General features: G+C 68.6%; 2 protein-coding genes and 1 long non-coding RNA gene across 9 annotated transcripts; 1 reads left to right on the top strand and 2 right to left on the bottom strand.

Annotated features, from left to right (window-relative positions):
- Nucleotides 1-801: 801 nt before the first annotated feature.
- ACBD4 (acyl-CoA binding domain containing 4) lies at nucleotides 802-8,807 on the bottom strand. 4 transcript variants are annotated; one of them, XM_072028674.1, is made up of 10 exons: nucleotides 8,581-8,795; nucleotides 8,351-8,471; nucleotides 8,187-8,271; nucleotides 7,995-8,115; nucleotides 5,618-5,731; nucleotides 4,308-4,414; nucleotides 3,587-3,746; nucleotides 2,070-2,248; nucleotides 1,669-1,713; nucleotides 802-1,314 (listed from the first exon to the last, which is right to left on the bottom strand). In XM_072028674.1, the coding sequence occupies exons 1-10, from the start codon at nucleotides 8,648-8,650 to the stop codon at nucleotides 1,204-1,206; spliced, it is 1,113 nt and encodes a 370-aa protein (XP_071884775.1). In that variant the 5' UTR covers nucleotides 8,651-8,795; the 3' UTR covers nucleotides 802-1,203. The 4 variants fall into 4 exon arrangements, with proteins under 4 accessions (XP_071884775.1, XP_071884776.1, XP_071884777.1 ...); XM_072028675.1 differs by having other exon boundaries at nucleotides 8,351-8,428; nucleotides 8,581-8,736; XM_072028676.1 differs by lacking the exon at nucleotides 8,351-8,471 and having other exon boundaries at nucleotides 8,581-8,725.
- A 1,532-nt stretch (nucleotides 8,808-10,339) lies between these two features.
- On the bottom strand, nucleotides 10,340-11,691 carry LOC139999681 (uncharacterized). Its single transcript, XR_011805175.1, has 2 exons — nucleotides 10,607-11,691; nucleotides 10,340-10,400 (listed from the first exon to the last, which is right to left on the bottom strand). It is a non-coding gene; the product is annotated as an uncharacterized lncRNA (long non-coding RNA).
- A 784-nt stretch (nucleotides 11,692-12,475) lies between these two features.
- Nucleotides 12,476-22,323, top strand: PLCD3 (phospholipase C delta 3). Of its 4 annotated transcripts, none has more exons than XM_072028672.1 (16): nucleotides 12,476-12,658; nucleotides 14,520-14,678; nucleotides 15,579-15,807; nucleotides 15,920-16,049; nucleotides 16,548-16,773; nucleotides 17,662-17,863; nucleotides 17,949-18,093; nucleotides 18,249-18,368; nucleotides 18,444-18,626; nucleotides 18,707-18,733; nucleotides 19,238-19,397; nucleotides 19,850-19,966; nucleotides 20,065-20,213; nucleotides 20,515-20,650; nucleotides 21,382-21,531; nucleotides 21,615-22,323. In XM_072028672.1, the coding sequence occupies exons 1-16, from the start codon at nucleotides 12,556-12,558 to the stop codon at nucleotides 21,701-21,703; spliced, it is 2,325 nt and encodes a 774-aa protein (XP_071884773.1). In that variant the 5' UTR covers nucleotides 12,476-12,555; the 3' UTR covers nucleotides 21,704-22,323. The 4 variants fall into 4 exon arrangements, with proteins under 4 accessions (XP_071884773.1, XP_071884772.1, XP_071884771.1 ...); XM_072028671.1 differs by having other exon boundaries at nucleotides 18,441-18,626; XM_072028670.1 differs by having other exon boundaries at nucleotides 18,216-18,368.
- Nucleotides 22,324-22,649: the final 326 nt, after the last annotated feature.

Raw genomic sequence — 22,649 nt, 5'->3', positions numbered from 1 at the left:
CCCCGCCCCCTCCGCGCGCCCGCCGCTGCCACCGCGGCTCCCCGCGAGCCTCAGGCCCCGCCCCGCGACCAATCAGCGGGCGAGGGGGGCGGGACCTCGCGCGGAGCCCCGCCCCCTGGCCGCACGGACGAGCGGGCGACGATTGGCGGGGCGGAACGTCACTCGCGAGCCGCTCCACCAATCGGGGAGGGCAGGAGGCGGGTCCGGGCCGTACCATACGCGGGGGGGGGGGGGGCGACCTTCAGGGCGGCGCTGAGGGCAGCGGCCCCGCCCCCCCCGCGCCCGGCGGGTGGCACGGCCCGAAAAGAGTCCCCGCGGCGCGGAGGGACACACGGGAGGTGCTGCGGCCCCGCCCCGCGGCCCGGTCCTGGCCCCCCCGGGGCTGTCGGGGGGCGGCAGCGGGACCCGGAGGGCGGGGGGGAGAGAAACGGGGGGGGGGAGGGGGGGAGAGTGCGGGCGGAGGAGTCCCGGGGCCGCGCTGGGTGATGCGGTCAGAGCGCGGAGGGAGATGTAAACAAACCGGGAGGGGACGAGGCCCGGCTTAAAGGCGCCGCGGCCACAACCGGAGGGGCGGGGCCGAGAGAGGGAGGGACGGGGACGGGGGGGGGCAGCACCTCCCGGGGACCCCCCCAAGGACCCCCCCAGGCCTGAAGGCGCGGGGCCGGGCCATGCCCCCCCCCCCCCAGCGATGTCCCCGCCACCGGGGGGCACGGGCACAGCCCGGGGCTGGCGGGGCCGGGGCCGGTGGTCGCGGGGTGCCCCCCCCCGGGGTCCCCGCAGAGCACGGAGCGGGCGCCGGGCTGAGAAGGCAACGCTTTAATGGGGCCTCGGCCCCCGCAGCTCCCCCGGCTCCCCGCGGGCCCCCCCGGGGGGCTCCGGCCCCGCTCCCCGCTGTGTGATGGCGGCGCCGCGGGTGCGGGCAGCGCTCGGGCGCCCCCGTGCGTGCGGGGCCGGGCCCAGCGGCTGGGAGCGGCGGTGCGAGGCGGCCCCGCCCCGACCCGGGGCCGGCTGCGAGGGGGGGGTCCGGGGGTCCCGGGGGGTCCCGGGCTCGCAGCTCGGCTCCCTCGGGGCCGGGACCGCCGGTGGCAGGAAGGCGGCGGTGGGGGGTGGGGGTGCGGCGGTCCCGGCGCTTTCCCGGCTCGTGAGAAGCGGCAGGAGGGCGGTGGCGGTGGGGGCAGGCGGAGCGGGGCCGTCCCGCGGCGGTCACCTCTTGGTGCCCTGCCAGCGGCGCAGCAGCCACTGGGTGACGAAGGGCCAGGCGATGAGGAACAGCAGCGTGCGCGGGGACACCGCCAGCGGCCACGGGAACGCTGCCTGGTGAGGGACAGACGGGGGGAGGGGGGCACAAGGGCTCGGTGTTAGCGCTGAGACCGAGCCCCCCCGGCCCCTATCCCAAAGGGCAGTGGGGGCACCGACACAGCCCGGCCGTCCTTTTCGCGGCCATCATCCCGCCGAGGTCTCCTCGTGCTGCCACCGCATCGTCCCTGCTGCCCGGACGCCGGGGTCGCATCCCCAGGGCTGCTCCTGCTTCCCAGCCAAGGGACTGTCCCCCTGTCTGTCCCCCACCACCCCCAGCAGTGTCAGGGTAGGGGCTGGGGAGCCAGGCCCCATGGGGCAGGGACACGGAGGGGCCAGCAGCAGGAAGCGCCCTGCCCGCCTCCAACTCACCTGCGGTGCAAGCAGCCGGCCAGGTTCAGCCCCAGAGGCGTCCCCCTGCGAGACAGGAGAGGTGTCAGGGTGCGGCCAGGGCCAGGCACCCCCGCTCAGCCACCGCATCCCCACAGAGAGGGGCTGGGAGCAACCGGGCCCAGGCAGAGCTCTGCAGAGCAGCCGGGCCAGGACCCGGGGCAGGGGGGATGGCGGGGACGGCAGCTCCCTGCCCGCACCTCGGGGCAGCTCAGAGCAGCAGCCGCAGCCTCCACCCTGCCAGGCCACGACAGCAGCCCAAGGTCTCTCAGCACCTGGGCCAACCCGGGCTGCGTGGGCAGGGACAGGGACCGGCGACACCTGGGGGGCAGCACAGCCCCACGGGCCAGCACCCCCAGCTCTCTGCGTGGCCGGGCACGTACCTGCGCAGAGGTGAGCGTCTCCAGCTCGCTCAGGCGCTGCAGCACGCGCTGCATGTCGTCCTGCAGGGCCCGCACGGTGCCGGCCACGTGGGCGTCCACCTCCAGCAGCAGCCCCTGGCTCCCGTGGGCAAGCTCAGGGGCGCTCTCGGCATCCTGCGCTGCCCCAGCAAGCTGCGGATCTGCAGGGTGCAAAGACGGGCGCTGCTCAGACAGGAGGTGGCACGGGACTAGCACGGCGCACGTGGCGCAGGGGCGATGCCACTCACCCGGGCAGGCCGAGCTCCCCGAGGACCCGAGGCCGTGCACTGCTGCTGGATCTCAGCAGGTGCCTGCGTCCTGCCCCAGGCTGCCCACACGGCTCTGCCCAACCTTGGCACGCGCAGAGCTGGGAGCTCCCAGCCCGGCCCAGCAGCCCACGTCCCTCTCCCCCAGCAGCTCTGGGGCCAGGGACTGGCACCGTGTCCCCCAGTGCAGCAGTGGCTGTGCTGGGCAACCTCTGCCCCACTGACACTGCACCTGCACGGGCACACGCGGGTCACCTCGGTTCACCAAGCGCGGCAGTGAAGGCCAGGAGGGTGCCTGGCCTGCCTGGCTGCCACTCTGCCGGCCCCGAGGCTCAGCAGAGCCCCCAAACCTGCCTCACCACAGCCCGTGCGACACCCAAATCATCCTCACTGCAAGTGGGGGACAGGCAAGTGCCTGCCGTGGCACGGGCTGCTCCTTGGCCCCTGCGCTGCCCGCTCGCTCTGGTGCCCCGGGGACAGCCCAGGCTGGCTTTATCGGCCTCGTTACAAGTTAACTCCCAAGGTCAAGCAGCCCGGGAGGGTTTATGGAAACATTAATGGGGAGATAAGCACGGCGGTGGGTCGTGCTCCTGCCCCTCCACAGACGGAGCCCTGCTGGCGAGGGTGGCAGAGCCAGCCCCAAGCACAGCCCCCAGATGTGTCCGGCAGGACGGGGAGAGCACGGGGCAGCAGCAGGGCTCCTGGCTCCGTCCCTGCAGCAGCGCTGACACCTGCAGCACTGGAGGCTGGTGGCACGCGACTGGCACCGCAGGGAGGGCTGGAGCAGGGCAGTGGTGCTGTCCCCTGGACCAGTGCCTCCAGGGGCACCAAGCCCAGCTTGGCCCACCCAAGCCCCGCGGTGAGCTCCCAGCCAGGTCCCACCACACCGGGACGCTGCCGGTGGGGCCGTGCGGTGCTCGCTGCAGGGCTCACGCTGCCGGGGAGCTGCGCTCTGAGCCGGGCTGCTGGAGAGAAGCCACGGGCCCAGCAGCGCAGGGCAGCGGGCACAGCTGTCACACAGCCCGGGGACAACAAAGGGGATCTGTCCCGGCGGGGTGAAACACGGAGCTGCATGGGGACCGAGGGATGAAGAGAGGGGACGCACGGGACGTGTGGCTACTGAGCCAGGCTGCTGGTGGTCACAGCCCTCGCCTCTCTGCTCAGCCCCTGCACGGGCACCCCAGGGTGAGGAGGGAGCAGCGGGAAGGCGCCAGGAGCCCAGCGCTCACCCACCTCTGTCAGAGCCCGGGGCTGCGAGGCCAGTGCCGCTCCTCCCCGCTCGTCTTCTGCCTTCGCCCCGCTCTCCCCGCCCAGCGGCACGGGGCGCTCGGGGCTCAGGCCCGGCCTGGGCGCTGTTCAGGGAGAGCCCCTGCTTGCCCAGCGGCTGCCCAGCCTGTGCGGGGGTAGAGAAGAACGGCCCTGAGACCCCCCCTCCCTCCCCGGGGGACACGGGAGGCCGGGGCAGAGCTCCTGGAGGACCCAGGCGTGCGGGCGGCCTCGTGCCTCCTGCCCAGGGGCGCTCGCTGCAGTACTGGAAGCGCCTCGCGCTGCGGGCGGCACCGTGGTGCCTGCGAGCACAGGGACGAGCAGGGAGCAATGAGTGAGTGGCGGGGCCACTGGGTGCTTGCACAGCTTGGGGCCAGCCCTGCTCAGCCACCGGGGCCGTGCTGCAGCAGTGAGGGAGGCTGCGGGTGCTGCCGGGGCACCTGAGGGCTCCTCAGCCTGCCCTCAGTGATGGGACCAGGCTCCAACGCACAGGGACACGGCAGGGCTGCTTCACCGGGGCCCCTGTAGACGTTTGGGGTGTTGTGGGGCTGCCAGGAAAGCAGTGCAGAGGTGACAGCAAAACGTGACAGCTGCTGTTTGGAGCAGGGCTGCCGGCAGGGGAAGTTTCTGCCACGGTGTGGAGGGACCCCAGCCCTCCTCGAGGCCGTCCTGCCCCAGGAGACGTTACCTGCTCAGGCTCCATCTGCTCCAGGGTGTCGCAGAACACTTCCCCCTCAGAGTCACTGGCCACCTGGCTACCCTCGCGCATGTCGGCAGCAGGAGCCAGCCCTCCTCCTGGAAGGGAAGCACACGGCTCAGCCGCAGGTGGTGCTGGCGTGACAAAAGGCGTTTGGGGGCAGCAGGAGCCCCGCGCAGGCGGAAGGCAGCCGGGCTGCAAGCGGGCACAGAGCCGGTGTCAGCATGCACAAAGCAGGGTGGCAGGAGGAGGCCGGAGCTCTTCAGCGGGAGGCTCAAAGCAGCGTTAACTCCACCCGCACGAGGCAGCAACGCATCGCTCACGCTCCTGGGGAGGAAACCGAGGCACAGAGGGCGAAGGAACGGGGCTGCTGCTGGCTCAGCACCGCGGCCGGGAGTCTGAATTCCCCGTCCCCTCCCTGCCCAATGCGTTGCAGAGCCTCACTCACAAGCCCCAGCACGGGGCTTTCCAGGGCAGCTCTCTGCGCACGTCCAGCTCCCCCCAGGAAGGAGGCTGCCGTGTCCTGACAGCACAACCCCTGGCACGGGGCACTGCAGCATCCAACGCCCCAGGGAATCAATCTTCCCCGCCTCCCACCCCAAGTCCAGCACTGCTGAGGGACAGCGCAGCGCACCCCGTACGTCCTGCGGGTGCCACCAGCGGGTGCCAGCTCCCGGCTGCGCTCAGCCCCAGCCCACGCTCGCTCCGTGACCATATTCGCTCCTCGAGGGAGGGCCGGGCAGGACTCCTCCCTGCAGCACGAGGCCGAAGCAGGGGCCCCTTCGGGCGGGGAGAGCTGCGTGTGCCGCCACAGGGAGGGGGCACAGGGAGTTTGCTGTCCCCAGCACAGCGCCGGCAGCGGGTGGGTGTGCTGGGGCCATGCAAATCCACCACCAGGGCCCCACAGAGCCCCACCGGCTGGGCAAACTTGGCTCGGGCCGAGGGAGAACTTCCCCTCCCAGAGCACAGACCTCTCAGGGCATTTTCCCCGTCCACGGGAGCGCGTCACACTCCCAGCCCTCAGCCCTCTGCGGCAGGCCAGCAGAATCAGGCCCCTTTGCCCAGACACGAGCAACACGAAGGCACCCAACGCACTCAGGGTTATCCCAGCACCGAGAGCTGCCCCCACGAGAAGCTCTGGCTCTGCGTGACCGGGGCAGTGCCCGAAACACAGGCAGGGTCGGACCACACGTGCCTGAAGCCAACAGCTCTGCGGAGAGATGGAAGCCCAGCCCGGCTCTGTCGCCGGTGCCTCCTCCGCGGGGTCTCTGCCGGGTGCTGGCCACGCCGGGGAGACCAACCTGGCGCTCGCTGCCCGTCCTGCAGCTCCTCGGGCAGCACGTCCTCCCGCTGCTCCGCGGCCGGGCCGCTCGCTTGCTCGTCCTGGCTGGGGTCTGCCGCCTGCTCCTGCCCATCTGCACAGAGACAGAGAGAGGGAGAGCAGAGTGAAGGCGCTGCTCACATCCCTGTGGTGCAGCCCACCCTGCCCAGCTCTGCGCTGGGCTCCTCACAGCTGTTTCACTGCTGGGCAGAGTGGGGGACATGTGGATTTGGGAGCCTGGGGCAACAAGGATGTGTGCAGCAGCGAGCTCGATGGCTAACAGGAGCGGAGGAGAGGCTTCACCCAGGGGCAGGCAGCAGCCAGAACGTGTCTGTGTTTATAAACCAGCTCCCGCCGTCTCTTCGGGTGCCCGGCTGGGCCCACGGGGTTAAGCCAGCCACGCAGCCCTTCGGCAGCTGGGACTTTGCTCCCTGCTCCTGGCCATGCGGGGATGTGGCAACGCCGCCCTGCTGGTGCCTTGCCCGTGCACCTCTGCGGGGCTGCCGTCCCCAGCCCGCCGTCACACCAGGCTCCCAGCTATGGGACGGGACCACACAGCGCAGGAGTGAGTGTGGAGGCTGCCCCGAGACCAGCACCCCAGGCCTCTGCTCACAGCAAGCCCTGTGCCTGCCCCGCCGGGCAGGGTCCCGTCACCTCCGCCCCGAGGAGCTGAGCTCCACCACCAGCCCCCGTGCGCCTGCGGGGCCGGGGGAGCAGCACCGCCTGGGCGGCAGGATGGAGGTGCTTAACTGTGGGTCCGGGGTTGCTTCAGTCTCGGCCTGTGTGTGCAAAGATGCTTGGGAAAGCTTTGTCGGCTCGAGACCTGCTGCGACCCTGCGCCATTCACAACTGGGTTCCAAGTCGTGGTTTATGGTGCGCCGGCTGTAAATAAACAAGAACGAGAGTGGCTCGGCCACCGCACGCACCGCCTCTGGCCTGCAAAGCGAGGGAAACCACGCAGCTCTCTGCGAGCTGGCACCTGCCACGTTCTGACCGTACCTCGGGCACTGCTACCAGCGCCCACCCACCTTCCTCACCTGCATCATCACCAGCAGAAGTTGCGGCAGCACATCTCAAGGCAGGTTTAAGAGCCTTTAACACAAATGACTCAACAGCTTAAGAAGCTCAGACTTTTAAACCATGTTTCAGGCACCTGGGGTTCCTTTGCTCTGCAGACAGTGCCTGGTTTAGGCACAAACGAGGCTGCCATTTCTACGTGTCACTATGCAGGGGGACACACTCAGTGAGAAATGACTAGGAGGTTAGCCCCAGCTTCTATTGACCAGAGAAAAATAAAGTCTGTTTGCATTTTAAAGGAACTAGATTTGGTGTCAACATAGAGAACAAAAGCATCTGGGCACCACAGGAAGGAGCAGCCCCTGTAAGGCCAAGCCGTACAGGAGGGTGCCGTCCAGGCGACGTGTTTGGGCAGCTCTGCAGACACAGGGGGTGACAGTGGCTGTCAGAGTGGGGACAGATGCCTGGGGACAGGCAGAGAGCGAGGCTGTTTGCCAGAGCGCCTCTGACATTAGGGAAGCACTGATGGTTTAAACCTGCTGCAAATATACCCCAAAGCTCACCTGCTGCCGAGCTAGTCTACTGGAAATTAGGCACAGGCACACGTCCGGATGCACAGCCTTTCTGAGGCAGCCTCCCCTCCGAAACAGCACGGCTGGCTCTCGGACAGCCAAACCCAGCCCCTCACTCGCTCAAACCCTTCTCACAGGAACCACCCTGCTCCAGGGGTGAGAAGGGTCCCCAGCAACCCCTCAGCGTGAGACAGCAGCCACCAGACACATGTGGAAAGGGCTGGAAGAGGACTTTTCATAGTTACAAGGCTGTTCCAGCATCTCCAGATCCCACTAATCCCCTTTCCCAACCCCTGTTTCTCCATCTCCACTCTGCTGCAAAAACAGGCACCTGTTTCTATCGGATGACCCTGGCTCTGGTTGGCAGCCCGCCCTGCCTGGAGGCGTGCCCGTGCCCAGGCTGACCAGGAGAAAGGAGAGCCCCGTGGCCGGGATGCTGAACCTGCACCAAGCCCCCGGCTCTACCTTTGGCTGCATATGGCCTTGGGCTGTTCGGAAGCCAAAGCTCAAGTTTTCTCCCAAGAACTTTAGGGCAGAGAAAGCCCACGCTGAGGAGGCACCTGCTGGAGAGCGGTGCTCAGACAAGCACCTCAGCAGCACCTCCTCGGGAAATGGGGAGCCAGGCGGGACGTGGTGTGTCCCCCGTGTCCCCTCTTGGGGAGCAGAGCCTCGAGGCGATGGCCGTGCCAGGACAGCAGCAGCAGGGGGGCAGGCGTGAGGAGCGAGGGGCATGCGGGGCAGCGGGGGGGCAGCGGGGCTCCCACTCACCCCCTTCCCCTTTGAAGAAGTCCTCGGGGGGCCGCGGCATGTCGCGGATCACCTCGTAGAGCGGCTCGAAGTACTTGAACATCTCCCGCGTCGCCTCGTCCATGGGCACGGTGTCGATGACCTGGGGACGGCCACAGCTGCGGCGGGGCCCGGCGGGAGGCACCGGGCCGGGCCCGTCCCGCTCCCCGCTACCTTCTGGGCCACCTTCTTCATCTCGGCCACGTACGCGGCCATCGCCTCCTCCTTGGTCATCCTCCCCAGGCTGTGCCAGGCGTCCCTGCGGGGAGCGGCGCCGTCAGGCGGGGCCGGGCCGGGCCCGAACCGGCCCCGGAGCGGCCCCGACCCCCCCCGCTTACCACTTGTACCGGCCGATGGGGTCCCAGAAGCCGGGCCGGGGGCCCTGGCAGCGCCCCGCCGTCGCCTGCTTGTAGTAGCTGTAGAAGCGCAGCATCTCCTCGTAGGACGGCCGGTACGAGCCTGCGGCACCGCAAACGCCTCAGCGCGGCCGCGGCCGCCGCCACCGGACCCGGGAACGACCGAGCTCCCCCTCACCCCCCGGGGCCGCTTCGGGCCCGGCCGCACTCACCGCTGCGGGGCAGCCCCTGGATAACGCGCACGGCGGCCCGGAACTGGGCCCCGCAGCCCGGCTCCGCCATGGCCCCGCCGCCGCCGCCGCCCCGGGCTCCGGCCCGGTCCCGGTCCCGGCCCCGCCGAGCGCCTCTCCGTGAGGGGAGAGCGCGGAGCCAATCAGCGCTCGCCTTTCATCATTACCTCGGCGCCGCGCCCAATCAGCGCGCCGCTTCCGAAACGGGCCGCGCTGCGCCCTCCCCTCCCGCCCCGCTCGGTGAGCGGCGCGGCGGAGCCAATGGGAGCGCGGCTCGGCCGGGGAAGCGGCGCCCCCTGCTGGCCGAGGGCGGGGCTGCAGGGCGGCGGGCAGGGGGCGGGGGCCCGGGGCGGGGGGGGGGATTTAAAGGGACAGAGCCCGGGGATGGGGGGGGATTTAAAGGGGCAGTGCACGGGGGGGGGGCACTGGGAGCACTGGGAGACGCGCTGGGGGCACTGGGGGCACTGGGCAGGGCGGGCGTCATGGGGGGGGCTCAGTGCTGGGTGGGGGGCAGGGGACTCACCGCAGGGCACGGGGCAGCTGGGCCTGGGGGGGGGGCTGGTTATTTTTGGTCATTTTTTTGGTTAATTATAAAAATCCAATTTAGGTCAATATAAAAACCAAACTGGGATAGCGGCCGTGGGGAGGAGGGGGCGGGACTGGGCCCCCGCGGGGAGGGCGCAGGGCAGGGGTGTGCCGCGGGGGGACACGGGGGTGGCAGCGGGGGGCACGCGGTGCCCCGGGGCCGGGGGCGTTACGGTGACAGAACGGCCCGGGGGGGGGGGCACGGCCGGGGGGGGGCCACCATGGGCAGCCCTGCGGCCACCTGGGGGTGCCTGGGCCCAGCCCTCGGCCAGGGCTGGGTGTGGGGAGGGGGCCAGGCCACGGCCACATGGCCCGTGCTTGGTGCCAAAGTCGAAGGCCCAGCAAAACGAGGCAGCGAGGGGGGGGGGTCCCATCCTGCTGCCACTTCGGAGCTCCCACGGCAGGTTCCTGCCCCCCCCCGGGATGGCGGCTGGGCTCTGACTGCACAACCAGCCCCGGCTGCAGCCATGGCCTGGGCCTGGCTCACGGGACGCGAGCTGTGCCCGACGGGGCCGGGAACGCTGCCCAGCGGCTGCCTCTGCATCAGGGCAGAAAATGGCAACGCTGAGAGGGCCGGGGTGGGATCTGCTCCCTCGGGGCCCGGGGTGGGATCTGAGCCCTCAGGGCCTGGGGTGGGATCTGCTCCCCCAGAGCCTGCAGTGGGATCCGCTCCCGCTGCGGGCTGTGAGGGATTTCCGAGCCATACCCCCCCCCCCCAGCCTCGGCCGTGTTTATTTTATGCAATAAGCCATTCTTTCCCCGCTCGTAATCCTGCTATTAATAATATTGGTGGTGGTGATGTGTTTTTTTTTTTTTTTTTGCTGGGTTGTGGTTATGCAACGTGTTTTGATTCCCTGGCGCGGCCCAGGGCTGGTGCAGGACAGGGAGGGGGGGGGGGGGGGGACGGGACGTGTCCTACCCCCGGGGGCTGGTGGCTGCCGCCGCGCTCACGGCACCGTTTCACGGTTCGCTTCTCCCCCAGGATCTTCCAAAACTCGCTCGGTGTGGTGTCGGCAGCTGAATTCCTGCCCGTGCAATTCCCCTCGGGGGCCGAGGGCTTGGAGCGGGGCCAGGGCAGAGCCCGGCTATCCGGTTGCAAGTGCATTTCGGGGTGGATGCAGCTGCTTTCCGAAGTTTTCCAGCAGAGAAAGAGGCGTTTTGCATCAATACACCAAATGCCTTCATTTTTGCATAAATAACACCAAATGCCTTCATTTCTGCATAAATACACCAAATGCCTTCTGCGGCTCCTGAACGGGTAAAAGTCACGGGCCAAGCACAAGGGGGCACTGCCCTGGGCTCTGCTGCCCCTGTTTAAAATTCCCCAAGTCCCCATGTCCCCAAAGGCCTCAGCACCCCAAAAACACGCCCGAGGGGCTGCCCAGATGTTCCCCCCAGCTGCCTTCATGTGCCCCCAGCTCACCCAATTATTGCTCCGTGGTGCCCAGACACCACCTCACGCTGCCCAGGGGTTGCCCTGGATCCTCAGACGTTGTTCCGGGATGCTCACAGACCATCCAGGACACCCGAGTGTTGCTCCAGAAGCCCGAGGGTCTCCCTTGATGTACAGGTGTTGCTTCAGGATAACCAGAGGTGGCCCCAGGGATGCCCCGATGTCATTCTGTGGTGCCCAGGTGTTGCCCTGGGTGTGCAGATGCTGCCCCAGGGTGCCCAGAGGTCACCCAGGGTGCCCAGATGTTGCTCCAGGACAACCAGAGGTTGCTCCAGGGATGCCCAGATGTTGCCCTGGATTTACAGATGTCCCCCCAGAGTGCTCAGAGATTGCCCATAGTGCCCAGATGTCGCAGGGTGCCCTCCGGTCCCACATGTGGCCATGGTCACGCCCTCCCTGACCCATGAGGAACCCCCTGCCCCATGCTGGGGTTCCCAGTTCCTTGCTTTGTGCTGCAGCTCCTGGTCCCCACGTCCCGGCCTGGGGCAGCCTCTTGTCCCCCGGTGCTGGCGGTTTTGGCAAGAGTTGGTGCCAGCCAGGTGGGGGCAGCCCTTGCCACCAGCACAGGGCTTGAAATCAACGCCTGGTTCGGGTGGAGGGGCCGGGGCCGGGGAGCCTGGGATGGGGCTGGGGGCCAGGCTCCAGACCCCAGCTGCGGCGTGACCCCAGGCGAGGCCACCACGTCCCGCATCACCGACGTGGCCGTGTCCCCGTGTGCCACCAGGCTGCCACCACCCCGCTAGGCCAGCACAGCATCACCCAGCCCGAGCGCACCGGGTGCCACCGGAGCTGGGACGAGGCCTGGCGCTGTCCCCAGGCGTGGTGGCACAGGGGTGGCCCACGGGTCCCTCCTGGTGCTGGGCACCAGCTCCGGCACCGGCAGCCACGTCCCCGGGCAGAGCGGGGTCCTGTGATGGGGGGCCCCTGGTGTAGGGCCCTGGGTTCAACCCCCCCGGTGCTGCTCCCCCCCGGTACTGAACCCCCCGGTACCGACCCCCTCTGGTGCCACCCCACTCCGGTGCTGAACCCCCCAGGTGCAATCCCCCCGGTACTGCCCCCCCCCCCCCCGTACGGATCCCCGCCGGTACCGCCCCCCTCCGGTGCCCCCCCCCCCCGGTACCGATCCTCGTCGACACCGACCCTCCCAATGCAGAATCCTCCGGTACCGACCCCACCCTCCCGGTGCAATCCCCCCGGTGCCGCCCCCCTCCCGTAACGAACCTCCCGGTACCGACCCCCCACCGGTGCTGACCCCCCAGTAACGACCCCCCCGGTGCATCCCCTCCGGTACCGACCCCCTCCAGTGCCGAACCCTCCGGTACCGAAGCCCCGGTGCCCCCCCCAGTGCCGACCCCCCTGTTGCTCCCCCCGGTGCAATCCCCCCGGTGCCGAACCCCTTTGGTACCGAGCCCCCAGGTGCCCCCCGTTCGGTACCCAAGCCCTCGGTGCCCCCCCCCCCGGTGCCGACCCCCCCAGTGAAATCCCTCCGGTACCGACCCACCCAGTACCGACCCCCCCGGTACCGATCCCCCCGGTCCTGAATCCCCTGTTCCCCCCCCCGGTGCAACCCCCCCGTTGCCGAACCCTTCGGTACCGAGCCCCCCGGTACCTAAGCCCCCGGTGCTCCCCCCCCGGTGGCGAACCCCCCGGTACCGACCCCCCCCCCGTTGCAATCCCTCCGGTACCGACCCCTCCGGTACCGACCCCCCCCCCGGTACCGACCCCCCGGCGCCCCCCCGCTGCCCCCCCCCTCCCGGCCGGGTTACGCCTCCCGGGCCCCTCCCGGCCCTTCCCCGCTCCGGGCCCCGGTCCCGGCGGGGCCGCCCCTCCCCTCCCGTCCCCTCCCCGCCGCCTCCGCCCAGCCCGGGGGGGGGGAGCCCCGGGGGCCCGGCGGACACCGGCAGCACCGGGCCCTCGCCATGATCTGCGGGCGGAGGGCGCGTCCCGGCCCCGAGCAGCCCCGGCCCCCCCCGGACGGGGCCGGTGGCCCCCGGCGAGCCGGCAGAGCCTTCAGGAAGATGGGTGAGGGCCGGGGGGGGGCACCGGGGGAGGGTCCCGTTATCCCCCCTACCCCCCCGTGGCAGCGAGGGTCCCCGGTCGGGCGGTGTCCCCAAAGGTGGGCGAGGTCCCCGCGGTGGGGGGGTCACCGTGATTTTGGGGTCCCCGCGGTCGGAGGCTCCCCATTGCCAGGGGTGTCCCCATGGCTGGAGGGGGGTCCCTATTGCCGGGGGGGGTCCCCACTGCAAGCAGAAGGGGACAGAGCCCTCGTCACCCCCGTGCCACCCCCTCTGGGTGACCAGTGCCTGTCCCGTGGGGCGCAGGGGGACAAGGGGCTCGGGGTGGCCGGGTGGCGGTGGGGGGCTGTGTATGGCCCCACATGGGGGGGGTGGTCCTGGTTTGGGTTTTGTTGCGGGTGTCGGGGCAGGAGCTTGGCTCCAGTGGCTCCGGGCGCGTGTCCGTGTGTCCTGGTGCCCGGCTGTCCGGGTGTCCCCGCATCAGTGCACCCGTCCGTCCGTCCATCCGTCCGTCTGTCCGTCCGTCCGTCCGTGTGTCCTCGCAGGGCTGCACCTGGACGTGCGGGCGTCCCGGCAGCCCTACAGCCCTACCCCGACCCGTCCCCACGTCCCGGCACCCACCCGTCCCCCCACGGCGTGGTCAGCTCCTGGCCCCCGGCTGTGGCTCACGTGCGGGCGGCCGGTGCCAGGCGAGGACGTGGCCCGATGGGGACAGGGACAGGGACAGATCCCCCAGGAGGTGTCACAGGAGGTGGTGGCAGTGATGGTGGCCGTGTCCCAGAGGTCTGTGGCCAGCTCAGGGACCCGAAACTGCCGTTTCCCACCCCAGGAGGAGCATTCCTGAAGGGCGCGGGGGCACAGTCACTGGGGCCGTTCTCCAAGAATGGTTGCAAAAAAAAAACCAACAAAACAACTGAAAAAAAAAAAAAAAGGAGGAGGAAATAACTTTCATGGAGAATGGACGGAAAAGTCCTGGTGGTGAGGCTGCGGGTGTGCAGGTCCCCCGAGGCCACCCCGTCATTGTGCCCAGCCTGGTCACAGCCCCGTCCGGGCAGGGACCGTCACCGCCACGTGGTCCCCGCCAGCCCCGGGGGCGCGGTTGGGGCTGTGGGGGACGGGTGAGGGGCCGCTTGCTGCCAGCCAAATCCCACACCGGATTTGGGCGGCTTTGCTGGGATCCAGCAGCCCTGGCCCGAGGGCTGGGCTCCGTGACTGCTGCCGTGCCCTGGCCCGGCCCTGCGGTGCCCAAATGGGGCTGATGGCAGTGGCTTGTCCTGTCCCATCCCGTCCCATCCTGTCCCATCCTGACCAGTCCCGTCCCGTCCCATCCTGCCATATATGTTCCATCCACCCTTTTCTATCCCATCCAACCTGTCCCATCTTCTCCTGTCGTGTCCTATCTGTATTGTCACGTCCTGTCACGTATGTCCCATTCCATCCCAAACCGTTGTCCTGGCCTTTCCATCTTGTTGTGTCATGTCCTGTGCCACCCCATCCCGTCCCACCCCATCCCACCCCATCCCATCCCATCCCACCCCACCCCACCCCACCCCACCCCACCCCACCCCACCCCACCCCACCCCACCCCACCCCACCCCACTCCATCCCATCCCATCCCATCCCACCCCATCCCACCCCATCCCATCCCATCCCATCCCACCCCATCCCATCCCATCCCATCCCATCCCATCCCACCCCACCCCATCCCATCCCACCCCACCCCATCCCACCCCATCCCACCCCATCCCCTCATGTGCCCTGCACCGTGCACGTACCCGCACTCAGACGCGCACAGAGCCACCCCCATTCCCACCCGGTGCGCCCGGTGCCCCCACCCCGGTGCACCCACGGGGCCGGTCCCCTCGCAGGGCTGACGGAGGACGAGGACATCCAGCTGATGCTGCGGGGCTCGCTGCTGCGCAAGGTGAAGGCGCGGCGGGCGAAGGAGCGGCTGTACCGCCTGCAGGAGGACGGCATGACCGTCTGGTTCGAGCGGCGCTTCAGGCGCGCCCCCTCCAAGCAGATCTGTAGGTGCTGGCACTGGGGGGGGGCGTCCCCAGGGGCTGGGGACCCCGGGCTGGGTCCTGCCGGCCTCGAATTGCGGGGAGCGGCGGGGAGGGGGGCAGAGCCCCAGCACACGTGGGTGCGGGTGGGAGCCGGGATCTGGACCCCAACTCAGCCACAGCCCCCCCCTCCTTGAGCTTGCTCTGCCCCCAGCCATGGACCAGTGTCTCCCAGTGCCTCCCAGTACATCCCATTCCACCCAGTGCATCCCAGTGCCTTCCAGTGCATCGCAATGCATTCCAGTGTGTCCCAGTGCACCCAGTGTATCCCATTGCCTTGCAGTGCATCCCATCACATCGCAGTGCACCCAGTTTCTTCCACTTCACCCATTGCCTTCCACTGCCCCCAGAGCCTCCCAGTGCCTCCCAGTGCCCCCAAGCTGAGCCCCCAGAGCCCACTCCCTTTGCTCTCCCCCTCGGGACTGGCGCAGGGACCCGGCTCCATCCCGGCCGGGCTTTGTCCCCACTCCCTGGCGTCACCCAGCTCTCTCCACGCTCACTGGGACGTCTGCCCAGTGCTGGCACTGCTGCGAGACGGCGCCATCCCCCCCCCGGCGTCACCACCCCCATCCCCGCAGGGGACAGTGGCCTGGACCCGCTGGGCCCCGTCTCGCCTGGGCTTAGTGGCTTCAGCTCTGCTGCAGCGTCAGCTGCACCGAGAGCGCCCGGTCCCTGCCCGCGGCACCCTGGGGAGCAGAGGGGACACCCGGCACTGCCATGGGGACACAGGGGGTGGCCACCAGCGGGGTGCTGGGGCATGGTGGGTGGGGGCGATCCCACGGCCGTGCTGAGCCATCGGCTCGGCTGGGGACCGGTGGCCGCCTCCGCACGGGGTGGGGACCGTCAGGGCGCGTGTCCCCGCAGTCTCCGTGATGCACATCGAGGGCGTGCGCCAGGGCCACCAGTCGGAGGGGCTGCGCAAGTACGGTGGCTCCTTCCCCGAGCGGCACTGCTTCACCATCGTCTTCAAGGGCAAGCGCAAGAACCTCGACCTGGCGGCGCGGGGCGAGGAGGACGCCCAGCACTGGGTGCAGGGGCTCACCAAGCTGATGGCGCGGCTGCAGGCCATGAACCAGCGGGAGAAGCTCGACCAGTATCCTTTGTGGGACAGCGGGGCGTGGCGTGGGGACAGCTCGGGGACAGCCCGGGGACAGCCCTGGGACAGCCTGGGGACAGCCTGGGGCGCTTTCCTTAGCGCCACGCAGCTGGATCCACGGCATCCTGCAGCGAGCCGACAAGAACAAGGACAACAAGATGTGCTTCCAGGAGGTGAAGAGCATGCTGCGGATGATCAACATCGACATGAACGACATCTACGCCTACAAGCTCTTCAAGGTACCCGCCCTGCGCCCTGTCACCCGCTGTCACCTGGCTGAGGGCACGCTGGCTCCTTCCCTGCCCAACGCAGAGGACTGTCAAACTCATTGCACCCTGAGCGCTGCCAATGTCCAGGTCCTGTCGTGATGGGAGCTGTCCCCACGCTGTCCCCATGTGGCTCCATTGGTCCCTAGGGTGTGACACCTCCCCGGGTGTCTCTCTGGGGACAGCAGCACCTCCCCAGGGCCCTTTACCCCTAGGGAAACTGAGGCACGGCGCTCTGCTTGGCTCCATCCTGAGCTTGGGGGGCATAGGGACTGTGGGGACACAGCAGGGATGTGACCTGCGTGCTCCAGGTGACAGAGGGCTGGGGGGGGGACACAGAGCGGACACCCCCTATGCATCCCCAAGCCCCCCAGCAGGTAGCCGAGACCCCCAAACTCATCACACAGACTCCCAGCCTGGGTGGGCCTGGCCGAGGGGACGGTCCCTGAGGCCGGGCCGTGGTCCCATCAGGAGTGTGACCGCTCGGGTGACGAGCGGCTGGAGGGCCGGGAGCTGGAGGAGTTCTGCCGGCGGCTGCTGCGGCGGCCGGAGCTGGAGGAGCTTTTCGGGCACTACTCGGGCGAGGACTGCGTGCTGTCGGCCGAGGAGCTGCGCGAGTTCCTGCGAGACCAGGGCGAGGAGGCCACCCTGCGCCAGGCCCGCGCCATCATCCACGCCCACGAGCTCAACGAGAAGGGTAGGGACGGGGATGTCCCACGATGAGGATGGCGAGCTTGGCGGGTGGGCTGGGTGTGGAGCAAAAGGGGTGGCAGCTCATGGGGGGGACGTGGTGGTGTCCCCCAGGTGAGCATGAGGCTCTCCAGGGCTGGGGTGCGTGGCTCTGTGTCCCTCTGGTCCTTCCCTTGTGGTGGCACTGGGTGGCAGTGCGCCAACACAGGGGACATAAGGGTGGAGGTGGACACCAAAGGGACCTCCACGTCCTTAGGGTGCCGTAGTGCCGGTCCCACGGAGAATGTGGCACAGCCCAGGGACAGGGGACAGCAGGGCGGGGACAGTTGTCTCCATGTCACCAGCAGGACGTGGGACATCTGAGTGGAGGTGGGACATCAAGGGGACCTCCACATCCCCTGGGTGTATGACGCCAGGTGGGCATGGTGCTATCAGGACAGGGGACATCTGGGTGGAGACAAAACCTCCATTTCCCACGGGAGCCGAGATGCCAGCCCCAGGGTGGATGTGGCGCTGCCTGGGGCTATCGGGCAGCGATGGGACACCAAGGGGACAGCGATGGGACACCAAGGGGACATTTGTGTCCTCTGGGTACTGCAGTACGAGGCCTGGGGGTGCTGTCAAAATGGGGGACGTTGGGGTGGGGACAGGGAACTTCCAGATCTTGTGGGTGCCACCACGCCAGGTCCAGGGTGGTCGAGGCAGAGGCGGATGGAGGACATCAGGGTGGGCATGGGACACCCAAGGGGACTCGCATGTTCCCTGGGTGCCACAGCGCCGGGCCTGGGGTGAACATGGCACTGCCAGGAGACAGGGGACACCCACGTGGGGACAATCCATGCGGGGCCACCCTGCCGGCTGCATGCCAGTGACACCCCTCCGCTGCGTCCCTCAGCCAGGCAGCAGGACCTGATGATGCTGGATGGCTTCATGATGTACCTGCTCTCGGCCGCCGGTGACATCCTCAACCAGGAGCACACCAAGGTGCACCAGGACATGAGCCAGCCCCTGTGCCACTACTTCATCTCCTCCTCCCACAACACCTACCTGACCCACAACCAGATCGGCGGCACCAGCAGCACCGAAGCCTATGTCAGGTGGGTGCCGTGAGGTGCCCGCGGGCACGGCGGGGTCGCTGCGGGTGGCGCGGGGACTCACCCGGCGGTGGCGGCGCGGTGGCAGGGCGCTGATGACGGGCTGCCGCTGCGTGGAGCTGGACTGCTGGGAAGGTGCCGACGGGGAGCCCGTCATCTACCACGGCCACACGCTCACCTCCAAAATCCTCTTCCGCGATGTCATCGAGAGCATCCGCGATTACGCCTTCAAGGTGAGGACGGCGCTGGCAGCCCCGGCGTGGGTGCTGGGTGCCAGGTGCTCAGCGCTGCCTGTCCCCGTCCCCGTCCCCATCCCCGTTCCCGTCCCCGTCCCCGTCCCCGTTCCCGTCCCCAGCGATCGCCCTACCCCGTCATCCTCTCCCTGGAGAACCACTGCGGGCTGGAGCAGCAGGCCACCATGGCGCGGCACATGAAGGCCATCCTCGGGGACATGCTGCTGACGCAGCCGCTGGACGGGCAGGACCCCGACAACCTCCCGTCCCCGGAGGTGAGGCCACCCCGCCTGCCACCGCGTCCCCGTGTCCCCAGCCCGCCCTGAGCTCGGCCCTTTGTCCTGCAGCAGCTGAAGGGGAAGGTCCTGGTGAAGGGCAAGAAGCTGCCGGAGCCGTGGGGTGAGCCCCGGGGTGTCACCGCCGCCCCCGACCCTGAGGAAGAGGAGGAAGAGGAGGAGAAGAAAGAAGAGGAGGAGGAAGTGGAGGAAGAAGAGGAGGAGGAGGAGAGGCTGCAGGAGAGAAGCAGCCAGCGGGTAAGGGGCTGTCCTGGGGCTGTGCGGGGCAGGCGAGCACTGCGGTGTCCCCAGCACAGCCTCACTCTCTCCTCTTCCAGTCGCTGCAGGAGATCCAACCGCTGCAGGTGGGTCAGGTGCTGGAGGCGGGGGGGGGCCACGGGGGGCGAGCGGCTGTCACTGCCCTGCTTGGGGAGCCCCCGGTGGTGCCTCTCTTGCCCTGTGGGATCTGGTGCTCAATTTCTGGGATGTTCTTGGGAACACCACGGCCTTGGGTCTCCATCCCCTTGGGGCGTCCATCACCTCGCAGTATCTGGGGGAGGTTTCTCCATCCCTTGGTTTTCCATCACCTCGTGGTCTCCACCACCTTGAGGTCTGCATCACCTCAAGTTCCCCGTTGCTTTGGGCTGTCCATCACCTCACGTTCTCCATCTCCTTGGGGTCTCTGATATATTGGCTTGTCCCTCGCTTTGGGGTCTCCATCACCTTGGAGGTCTCCGATGCCTCAGGTTCTCCATCACTGTGGTAGCCTCCGTAGCCCCGTTGGTCTCAGTGCCAGCGGTGTGGGGGCTGTGAGAACCCTCAGGCAGGTGGGGCTGCTGCTGGTCCTGATGCCACGGTGGCTCCTGCAGGCCAAGGACGCGTCGCAGGTGGCCCCAGAGCTGTCGGCGGTGGTGGTGTACTGCCAGGCCGTGCCCTTCCCCGGCCTGGCCCAGGCCCTGCAACACCCCCGGCCCTGCGAGATGTCCTCCTTCAGCGAGAGGAAGGCCCGGAGGCTCATCAAGGAGGCGGGTGAGGGCAGCGGGACGGGGACAGGGACATGGACAGAGCCACACCAGGACATGGGTCAGGGCTGGACCAGGCGGGGATGCTCTGGGTCCTGTCATTGAGGTGGCTCCTTGGGTTGGGAACACACCGGCCACAACCAGCTCAGGACTGGTGGGACTGGGGGCTCTGGTTTGAAGGTCGGGGCTTGGGATGTGACATCTGGGGGAGTATCTGGGGCCAGGGCCTGGGCTTTGGGCTCAGGCTCAGGGCCTGGGGTCTGCAGCCAAGGTCCAGGGTCAGGAGCCGTGTTCAAGGTCTGAGGTTGGGGTCAGGTTTTGGGGTCCAGGCCAAGATTTGAGGTCTGCTCCCAGCTGGCTGGGCAGGGTCTGCGAGCGTCCCCTGGCACAGGGTGTGGGCAGGACGCGTGGCACCCATGGGTGCTGCGGCCCCTGCCCTGCTCAGCTGGCACCCTCCAGGCCCGGCGTTCGTGCGCTACAACGCCCGGCAGCTCAGCCGCGTCTACCCGCTGGGGCTGAAGATGAACTCCTCCAACTACAACCCCCAGGAGATGTGGAACGCCGGCTGCCAGCTGGGTGAGCCCCCAGAACCCCTGGGCACCCCCAAACCGGCACCCCAGGGCCCAGCACCCAGCGTGATGCCCCTGTCCCCGTCCTTGTCCCTGTCCCCGCAGTGGCCCTCAACTTCCAGACGCCGGGCTACGAGATGGACCTGAACGCCGGGCGCTTCCTGGGCAATGGGTGCTGTGGCTACGTGCTGAAGCCCCCCTTCCTGCGCAGCCCCCACGTCGAGGGCCCCCGCTGCCTCGTGCTGCACATCAGGGTGAGCGTCCCCCCCTCCTGCCAGCGTGGGTGCCACCTGCAGCCCCGCTGGGTGACACCAACCCCATGCCCGGCCAGGTGCCACCTGGGGACACTGGTGCTGTCCTTGGATCTCTCTGAGAACCACCCACATCCCTGCCCCTGCGTGGCACTGCCCCCATCCCAATGCCCACCCAGGTGCTGCCCATCTCCTGGGGGACACCAGCCCTGTGCCCACTCCCAGCCACGTGCCACCCTTGTCCCTTCCCCCGAGGCCACTGTGCCCGCCGTGCCGCCAGCCCCCTGCACCCTCTGGCCCGCAGGTCATCACGGCCCAGCAGCTGCCCAAGCTGAACCAGGAGAAGCGCAGCTCCATCGTGGACCCCTTCGTGCGGGTGGAGATCCACGGAGTGCCGGCCGACTGCAGCAAGCAGCAAACCGGCTACAGGAGCAACAACGGTGAGCGCGGCCGGGCCCCGGGGCACCCAGGGGTGGGGGGGTTCTCCAGGCACCCCATGGCCCAGAGGTCCTCTGTGAGCCCCAGGCTGAGCTGGTACCCAGGGCATCCCAGTCGTCCCAGTGCTGCTTCCTCCTCCTGTCCAGTGTACTCCAGTCTGGTCCCGGTGTCATTCCCGTTTCCATCAGCACTGCCTTGCTGGTCTCCCTTTTCATCCCCATCCCACCCAGTACAGCTCAGCCTGCTCCCAGTATGGCCCCCCTTTCTGCCAGTATACCCCAGCCTATCCCCATTGTCACCGTTCCCCCCGTATACCTCAGCCTGCTCCCAGTGTCACCATCACTCCCCCAGTATACCCCAGCCTGGCCCAAATGTCCCTCCCATTCCCCTGGTATACCTCAGCCCAGTCCCAGTGTCACCATCATTCCCTCCAGTACGCGCCAGCCTGCTCCCATTGTGATCCCATTCCACCCAGTACATCCCAGCATGAACCCCATTCCTTCCAGTATACCCCAGTATGAACCCCATTCCTTCCAGTATACCCCAGCATACCACCCCCAGTGCCTCCCCCATTCCCTCACTCCCCCCACACCCCACCCTGGGGTGACACCCAAGCCACCAAAGACCCAAACCCAGTTTTGGGGCGAGCGCGGTGGCGGCGTGACGAGCCGGTCCCGTGCCCGGGGTGGCCGGTGGCCGTGGTGGCCGTGCCCACCCTGACTCAGTGCCGCAGGCTTCAACCCGCGCTGGGAGGAGACGCTGAGCTTCCAGCTGCAGGCGCCCGAGCTGGCGCTGGTGCGCTTCGTGGTGGAGGACCACGACAGCACCTCCTGCAACGACTTTGTGGGGCAGTTCACCCTGCCCCTGGCCAGCATGCGGGAAGGTGGGTGGGCGCCCGCGCCCCGCTGGTGGGCTTTGGGGGGGGAACGGCCCCGCGCCCCCCGCTCAGCCCGGCTCTGTCCCCAGGGTATCGCCACATCCACCTGCTCTCCAAGGACGGGGCGTCCCTGTCCCCCGCCACGCTCTTCGTGCACGTTAAATGCAAGCGCCTGTGAGGTCCCCGTGGCTGCGGTGAGGGGGGACGCCGCGTCCCCAGCCCGTGCTGCACGTGGGGTCGGGGTGCCCCTGTGTGGGGCTGGGCACCCGCCCGCGCTGTGGATGCCCCGTTCCCTGCACAGGGCGCGGAGATGGGCTGGGGACACCGCTCGCTCGTGTGGGGGACAGGGTGCCAGCTGGGCAGGGTGCCAGCAGGGCGGGTTGGGGTCCCTGTGGGATTCGGGGACCCTGTCTGGGTCCCACGGTGCCACCCCATCTGCACACCCCGCTCTTCCCGTCACGGGGACAGGGACACTGTGACAGCCAGGACAGGGTGGCCAGGCCACCACCAGCCCAGCACGGCTCTGGGGGCACGATGAGTGACAGCAACCCCCCCGCAAACATCACCAGCCCCAGCCACGCTTGATCCTGGCCCCTTGGGCTGCGGGGGTGGTGCCTGCCACCACGAGGTCCCCAAGGGGACCCTGCCACTGCCACCACAGCCGTGGTACTGAGCCTCCGCTTGGCTCAGCGACGAACGCAGGGCCGGCTGCGTTCAGGTCTGTGCTCGAGTACTGGCGATGGGCAAAGATCGAGACCCGGCTGTCAAGCGAGTCAAATAAAGGTTTATTTTAACAGAGCCTGCCCGGCGTCCTTGTCACCTGCTGGCATCTGCAAGGGTGGCTTTGGTGGCCATGGGGAGCAGGAGGAGATGGTGGGAGCCCCCTTTTCTGGTGTCCTCCCCCACACTGGGAGCTGGTTGGAGCCAGGTTTTGCTCGCCCCATGGTCCCACAGCCCCCAAAAGCCCCATGGCTCCTGGCTCCACTGCCCTCATGGTTGGTGTCCCCCTGTCACCACCGTGGGGTGGCCCCCAGCTCTGTGGGGAGCAGGAGGGGACTCAGAGGTGCTTGCATAGGCGACAGGACCCTGGGCACCGGGCTGCAGCAGTGCTGGCGGCAGGGGCA

Source organism: Anas platyrhynchos, chromosome 28 (assembly GCF_047663525.1).
Source record: "Anas platyrhynchos isolate ZD024472 breed Pekin duck chromosome 28, IASCAAS_PekinDuck_T2T, whole genome shotgun sequence".
Lineage (NCBI taxonomy): Eukaryota > Metazoa > Chordata > Aves > Anseriformes > Anatidae > Anas > Anas platyrhynchos.
The sequence above is the reverse complement of the archived record's forward strand: the minus strand, read 5'-3'. Positions and strand labels throughout refer to the sequence as shown.